This window comes from Pelodiscus sinensis, chromosome 17 (assembly GCF_049634645.1).
Source record: "Pelodiscus sinensis isolate JC-2024 chromosome 17, ASM4963464v1, whole genome shotgun sequence".
NCBI lineage: Eukaryota > Metazoa > Chordata > Testudines > Trionychidae > Pelodiscus > Pelodiscus sinensis.
In genome coordinates this window covers 24380775-24388963 of record NC_134727.1, presented here as the reverse complement: position 1 = coordinate 24388963, position 8189 = coordinate 24380775, and the positions used below count along the sequence as shown (strand labels likewise).

General features: G+C 47.8%; 1 protein-coding gene across 2 annotated transcripts in view; it reads left to right on the top strand.

Moving 5' to 3' along the window:
- Window positions 1-477: 477 nt before the first annotated feature.
- Window positions 478-8189, top strand: part of HSPA4 (heat shock protein family A (Hsp70) member 4) — a 51160-nt gene continuing 43448 nt past the window's right edge. The window contains exon 1 of one of the 2 annotated variants that reach the window (XM_006128531.4): window positions 478-1072. In XM_006128531.4, coding sequence (XP_006128593.1) covers window positions 966-1072 — 107 coding nt within the window. In that variant the 5' untranslated portion in view covers window positions 478-965. Of the gene's footprint in view, window positions 1073-1461; window positions 1527-8189 lie in introns of those variants that run through there. The other variant, XM_075900320.1, reaches the window with a different exon arrangement.

Genomic DNA, 8189 nt, shown 5'->3' with positions numbered 1-8189 from the left:
TGTTCCTCTAGGGTTGCCTGGTGTCTGGTTTTTGCCTGGATAGTCCAGTAATTGCATCTTCTGTCCCGTAAAAAAAAAAAAACAGAAAACACAGGACATATAAAATGTCCGGTATTTTGTTTTTCTTGGACAGAAGGCTGGTGAGACATTTCCCCCCTGCCACATCTGGTGGGGGCAGGGGGAGTGGGGGAATTTAAAGGCACAGAAACTTTTTTTTTTCACTCAACAAGTTTGGTCCCCCCCCCCTTTTTTTCACAACCAATTCCTCCCCCCCAGAATGTTTTGTGAACGTATTTGGCAACTCTACGCGCCTCTCATTGGAGAAACGGGACAGTTGCCCGCCTCTAACCACCGCAACAAGGCAAGAGCTCTGGGAAGGATTCCCCCCTCCCCCTCCCCCTCCCCCTCCCAGCAGGGCAGGCAGGACGATGACGTTGCAGGCGGGGAGGCGGTCCGTCCCCTGAGGACGAGACCATCCCGTGACTCACGGGGCGCGCCGGCCTGAGCGAAAGAGAAGGTTCGAGGAAAGGATAAGAAAAGGGGGCGGAGCTGTGAGGAAGAAGGCGAGTCAACTGCCCCTCCCCCACGCGCCTGAAGTCAGAGATAACCTCTGAGCATGCGTAGCAGCCGCGGGGCGTAGAACCACTCCGGAGATCCCAACGATCGCTCCGGCCCCCGTGTTCGGGCGGCGAGGGGGAAGGGAAGGAGAGGGAGCCGCCCCGAGGGAATCTCGCGAGAGGCGTTCTTTCTCTCCGCGCCCCGCCCCCTCCTCACGGCAGGACGGGATCTTTCGAGATCTCTCCCCCTCCCTCGAGAGGAGGCTGCCGGAGCCGCTGCTCATTTAAACGGGCTGCGTCGGCTGCGTCCGCACTAGTGAGGCGCAGGCGCCGGTCGGGACCGAGCCAGACCCTTGCGGAGCTCCTCAGCTTTTGCCCGGCGCCCTCCTCAGCCCCTCCGGCCGCAGCATGTCGGTGGTGGGCATCGATCTGGGCTTCCAGAGCTGCTATGTAGCCGTGGCCCGGGCCGGAGGCATCGAGACCGTCGCCAACGAGTACAGCGACCGCAGCACCCCGTGAGTAAAGGCGGGAGAGGCACGGGCCGGGGGGCGGCGCGCGGTACCGGGGCGTGTCAGGCCTGCGCCTGGGGCCTGCGGCGCTGCTTGCTGGGGGCACGCTGCTAACTTTAACGGGGGGGAGGGGCAGTAAATCTCCGTAGCGTGGAAAAGCCGCCGACAAACCCGAAGCTGCAGGGCCCGGGAACGGCTGCGGTGAGCGGCGGGATGTTTGTCCCCGCAGAGAGCTCGTAGCAGCCCGGGCGCTCCCCTCGGACCTGCCTCCAGGGGTAGGCGCTGCTGCCGGCTCGTCGCGTGCCTGGGCACTGCGCCTGCGAGCCACGCTACGCCCCGTGGGGGCGCGTGTTTTCGGGAAAGGGAAATGAAAGGGAGCACAAGCAGCGAGGCCTGAAGTGAGCAGGTTGATGTGGGGAGGAGGGGAATGTAACTTCTCAAAACAATCGAACTCCTTCAAGTAAGAAACTTGTGTAAATGTGTTTGGTTCGCGTTTGTAGCCGGTACATACAGTAAATCCTCATTTAACGCTATAGATGCGTCTCTGAAAATGTTTGTGCTAAGCGAAAACGGGCTATGCGGGGTCAATTTTCCCATTCAAAAAATGGGAAAGGTGGTGGTGGCCAGGTCAATTTTGTGTTGGTGTCGGGTCGTCAATGTCAACATGAAATATCTAGCAACACAAGATAACTAGCAACACAAATTGCTGTGGTTTGTTAAAACAAAGATAAACGTGAGTGAGCGGAGGAGCAGCTTGACCATGTGTATTTATCTGCTCATGTGTATTACCACTTTTCACCAACTTATACTGCTGTGCGAAGTAGTCCACCTCTTGATTATTTTTGTGTTATTTCGGGGATGGTCGTGTTATTCGAAAAACGTTCCCTAAAAAAAATCGTGCAATTGCGAAAATGTTAAGCAGGCAGTGTTAAATGAGTAATGACTATACATAAATGGAACCAAGAAGTTGAGAAACATGCTCTTTGTCACTGCTTGTATGTTTCAGCCTGTCCTCTGTGCTTTTTTTCACAGTCTTATGAACATTTTGTCTGTCAGCTCTTATGGGTACTCGTGGGGGAGTTTTGTACTACCTGCATAATGTAAAGTTTGTGCATAATTGTCTGCAGAATTTCATTTTTCCCTGGAGACTTGGTGCTGCATAGCTGCTGGCTGCCACTAGTGGCCACTGAATCAGGCAGAAAGCCCAGTTTATCACTTTGCAGTGTGCCTGTGTTGGTGGTGTGTGGGCCACAGTGAGAAGAGTACCCAATCTTGTCGGGATGGAGGCCCTGCAATTATTTACGTTCTGGCTACTGCATTCTTTGTCTTTCTGGGGCTGGAGCAAGAACAGGAGATCTAGCTGTGCTGGTTCTCTGAGGATGAGAAGTGGGCAGGACCTTCATTTCTTGGTGGCACAGTAATGAAACTGCATGAAGTCAAGCCTATGGCTGAACTCTGATGGCAGAGGGATGTGGGTGTCTGGCTCTGGGGAGATCTGTGTATGGCTGGTAAAGACTTGTGGACTATCCAATTCTCTCTCCTATTCTTCCCCCCTCCCCCCCGCCTTGCTGCTTCTATCAGATAGAGGCAGAAAAGGGTGAGGGGAAAGGGGGTACTTGAAAGTGTCAGTGCTGCACAGCTGAGCCTGGGATCAACTGTGCGGTGCTGCACGTGTGGAGCACAGGTTCATCTGGGGATGCCAGCTGATCCTGGGTTCCAACGTGGCATTTTCGCTGAACCCAGGATCAGCTGGGGAATCCCCAGCAGACCCCGGGCTCCTGCCACACAGCTGAGTCGGAGATGGGCTCTGTGGGCCTGCCCCTTTGAATACCACTTTGGTGTTTCAAAGGGGCAGTGCTGCACAGCTGATCCCGGGATCAGCTGTGCAGTGCTGCACATGTGGAGCCAGGGATCAGCTGGGGACTCCAGCGTGGCATTTCTGCAGAACCTGAGATCAGCTGGGGAGTCCTCTGACCCTGGGGTGGGGAAATGTGGCATGGAACCTGTGTTGACCCTGGCTCTGCATGGCATTTCATTCAGCAGCAGAGCATGGAGCCCAGGGTCAGCAGGGGACTCAGTGTCCCGCGCTGACCCTGGGCTCTATGCTGCGCTACTGCTTTGATATGCACAAGAGACCCTGCTGGGGCTCTTGTACATTTCAAAGGAGGAATGCGGGAAGTGCCTGTTGAGTAGTGGATGGAAATTCCAATGACTACTCAATTAGTCAATCACTAGTTAACATCCTCAGTTCTGTGTGATAGAGATATAATAGTGTAGTATAGTTGATTAATGGATAAGCAAAAGCTTGTTGGTTAATGCTATCGATTACATGCTTATACAGAGGCAGCAGCATGGAGTGGGACTGAGGTTGGAGCGCACTGGCTGATGGCCCTGCCTCCAGGCACTATGTGTGGTGGTCTCTGTTGTATAAAGCTTATATATAAGGTTTATACTGCAGAGCCTGCAGCACAACTGGTTCCCCAGGAGAAGGACCAGGAGCTAGTGGCCCATTCCTGGTTGCCAGCCCCACTTCTTGGGAGCTGGCTTTGCTGCAGATTCTGTAGCATAGTTTTTGTACTGCAGAGCCAATGGCATGGGATAGCTAACGGCTCCCTCAGAGCAGGAGCCAGCATATAACTGTAGCGGAATCCAGTAAGCTGATGCTTATGGTTAATCATTTAAATTGTAATAACTTTACATCCCTAATGCTTACCTGGTTAACTGGCACCCAACCTGACCAGAGCAGCCCAGCTGGGCCCACCACTGGTGGGGGCGCTGCACCTGCCTGGTCAGGCCCACCATCCATGGCTCAGCGGGCGGTTAACCAGTTAAAGCTATAGTTAGCCACTTAACAAACTACTTGGGATATTACATCCCTACTCAGCAGTAGGGCTCCTGATGGAGCAGGGTGTTGTGTGTCTTCTCCCCCACCACCCTTTCAGCATGTCCTAAATTGCAATGGGCACCTCCCATTGCAAATACCCCCTTACAGCTCCTCCTCCCCTAGTCAGTGCCCTCTATTTGGGAACTTGAATTATAGTAATCCTACAAGGAAGAGTGAAAAAATGAGTCAACCAAAAGACTGCAAGGACTGTTGCTAAAAGACTTAAGATGCGTCACAGGTGCCAGCTGGGTACATCCAGATAGAGGCACCCTACCAAACATAACCGAGAAATAGGAACTGGGTGGTTGTTAGGGATGTTAAAATGTATTTCATTAACCATGTTTCGTCAGTTATATGGGAGGAGGCGGGAGGCTTTAAAATTGACTCCGAGCGCATATCTCCCTCCCCCAAGTTACTGCCTTGGAGTCCAGGAACCTCCGTGTAACCATAAGGTTAACTGATGAGCTCAGGCTCATCCATTAACTGTGTACATGGTTACACTTCCACACACCAAGAAGGGAAACTGAGGTAAGATGACTTATGTCAGTAATGTAGCTGAAATTAGAAGTGGCTGTAGGAGGGAGGAGGCTGACTTGTATAAAATTGTTCACTGTGTTTGCTGCTGCATTCTAGTGTGTAACAGGAGTGTGATGTTTCAGAGTAAATGTCCAGTCACTTGAAAACAATATGATAGGAACTGATAGTGTTTTACAGCAAACTCCTAGGTCTGGTAAAATTGTGCCTTTGGAACTCAATTTGTCAGTTTTTTCTCATCTTGCCTTGGAGACAGTGATGGATGACCAGCTGTATGGCCTCTTTTTGCTTCCTTCTAAATAATGCTATAACTCTGGCTGTCTTTAAGGAATAAATGGACAAGAGCTGTGTGACTAATATGTTACTTTTACTGGTTCTATACAAAGTATTACTGTGAGTACTTGTTTCTTAAATGAGTATTTAAACAGATTTGAAAAACAATGTAATAAAAGTAGGCAGTAACAGTTTCAAGATGTTGGTTGTCAAATCTTTCCTATTCAGAAAATCATTGCTTTTTAGTTTTGCAACTCTGAAATGAGTGAGGCTTTCCATTTCCATATATACAGTATAATGCAATTTTGCCACGATAGCTAGTAGATGTTAAAAAATAAACTCATGCTGGATTTATACTAAGGGCAGTAGAGGATTAAAAACTTGGAAGTCATTTAGTTGGTGTATCAGAAACAAAATTTGAAATAACCTTAACCAAAGTTTGAAACAAATGTACAAAATATAATTACGTAATACCTCTTAGAGAGAGAAGAGGGCCTGGGTCTCAGAGAATGGATTCTTAGCACATAATATTAATTAGGCTCTTTAAAGGGTATCATCAGGTATGTACTCAGAAAAACAAGGCATCCAAAATCACTAGTCAATGTTGAAACTTTTGGTCCCAATGTGTAATCTAAAATGAGTTCAAAGTGAGTCTTGAACTTCTATGATACGTTTGATATTAACTGGTTCCATAGATTCAACACTTTCTATAAAAACCAAACCAATATGGAGGCAGGGTCAAATAATGTGGGTTGATCTAGTTTACATAATGAGTTTTAAACCAAGAACAGAATCAGGATGTGTGACTTGTTGTAGCAACTATATACTGAAATATTAGCAAAAATAACTTTGCGCAACTCATTACAGTTGAGTTTAAGGAAAATGAGTTGTCCTTGAATTCTACTCTTTGAGCCGTGCTTGTTAGGTTCTTAGTTTGGTGGGATCTACACGTGTTCATGCCGTGGCAGAACATGACCTTAAACATTTACTCAATGTTTGCTCAACTTTGAATATATGGAGTCCCTTTCCCCAGTCATGCTGGTGAATGCTTACTATTGACTAGACCTATTGGGCATGAACCCTTTAACAATCATTGGCTTGAATATTTTTGTGACTTCATTTGTAACTGAGATGATGAAACCTAAAAGGGAATATTTTGAAGTGCTCATATGACACAAAAATGAACAGGAACATAACAGATTTCTGGAGAAAATGAATTCTCAATTTTGAAGATTTAAGTTGTCATTAAACAGAAGCAGAAATTGCACCAACCAATCAAAGGCCAATCTGGGAACTATATCAGCATAGCTTTGGTGCCATAACTATGCTGGCATAACCCTGTAGTACAGATACAGTCTATGCTGACAGAAGGGTTTTCTCCAGTAGTGGAGGATCACCAACTCCCTGAATGAAGGTAGGTAGATAACTAGGTTGATAGACGCATTCCTTCATTTACCTAATTGCATATATGCTATGAATTATCATGGAAAGAGCTACAGTTTTCCAAGGTGTTGATTTTTCACCCTGTGAGTGATGTAGCTAGGTTGACTTATTTTAAATGTAGACCATGCCTAAATAAATGGTTTGAGTAGCGCATACCAGATTCTACCCATATACAGTAAAACTCCGATGGTCCGGCACTCCTGATGGTCCGGCACCATCAGGAACCCAGAAGTGCTCCAGGCCAGCCAGACCATTGGTGCTGCTCTGACCCCGGCTTCCCCGATTCTGCTGAAACTGACCAGCGGTTGACACCAGGAACCCTGAGGCAGAGCAGCTCTTCCCTGGCTTCCTGGAGTCAGCCACTGGTCAGTATCAGCAGCGGCTTACTTGGGGACATCTGGGATAGAGCAGCTGGGGTGCTGCCGGGTTGGTCCAGTAGCACCGCACCTCGGCGCTGTGGGACTAACCCAGCAGCACCCCAGCTGCTCTGCCCCAGGCGTCTCCAAAAGCAGCTGGGGTGCTGCCAGGTTGGTCTCGCCGCATCAAGGGTCGGTGCTACCGGACCAATCTGGCAGCACTCCAGCTGCTCTGCCCCAGGCGTTCCCCGTTCAACTGCTGCTGGTCAGTTTCAGCAGCGGCTGAATCAGGGACGCCTGGGACAGAGCCGGACTATCGGAAGGGGGGGCTATGAGGGGTCTGGGGTGGCATCCCCCACCCCACCCTAGACCCCTCAAAGCCCCCCTTTCCGATAGTCCAGCATATTTGATAATCCGGCACCCCCAGGGTCCTAAAGGTGCTGGATTATCGGAAGTTTACTGTAGTACCAAATTAAGGTAAGGGATTTTTAAGCCAATTTGAGTGTCCACGTCAGGAAGATGTGCTGGTTTAACTAAACAGATTAAGACCTTGATTTAACATAATTGGTGTAATGTATGTGTGGTAACTGGACTTCTGTCTTGTATGATAAGAGGAATTAATCTTCCAATGAAGTGCATAGGGACAAAGGATAAGTGTAAACCTAAGAATGGAGACTCAAGTGATTATATGAGCAGCACCCACATCTTACTTTGTTCTAACATAATATGGGAGGGAATTCAAAGCTTCTTTAACTGCTGAAATTCTGCCTTGATAAGCTTTCACTAAGCTTCCTGCATCTTTGATTGTAAGGGCATCTGCTTCTATTTAAAATTTATTGCTGTTTGTAAACTAAATTGTAACCAGTTAGTGTGCTTGTCCTGTAATGTTTTTTTGAAATAACTTAAGTGGCTATGTTCCTTAAGAATACATAAAGTATATAGCTTGAGATTTGATGCGTCTGTGTTATACCTGTGACTGAGGTCTGTGTATAGTCAGCTGGAAGGAAAAGGAAATAGTATCAAGTGTCTTAAAATACACAGAAAATATTTAGGAAGACTTGGCCAGTAATGCCAGTATAGGCCAGGCAGGTTCCAAACACAATAGTAAAGAATTGCAAAGCTCCCCAACATTCATTTGCCAGCAATCAGGGAGCGAAATCTTTGATAAATGTCTTCATTTGGTTTACTTATTATGTTCCTGTGAGTTCAGAATGATTGAGAAATTTTGTAGTTACATAGCTAAATATGCTCATGTATCCACGAGAGATGAAGAACCCTCCAGTTAATGTATCTATATTAGTTTAAGGCCAATTTCGTTTAATAAATCTGGTTTCTTGTAGTTAGGTCTACACTAAAAATGCTGCAGTGGCATTTCTTCCATTGCTGTAGTAAATCCATCTCTGAGGCCATAGCTAGGCAGACGGAACAATTCTTCGAGGCTTTGTCTACACTGCTGGTAGGGAGTATGCAAATGAGGTGTGGATTAGCATGTCATGGCTCATCATTTGCGTAATTTATGCACACCATTTTTGCCCCGGGGGCGGGGGGAGGAAGGGGGTAGTGGATGTGATTTGTTGCGCAAAACCCCCGTTTTCCACAAGATCCTTATGCCCCAAAAAAGGATGTTTACCGA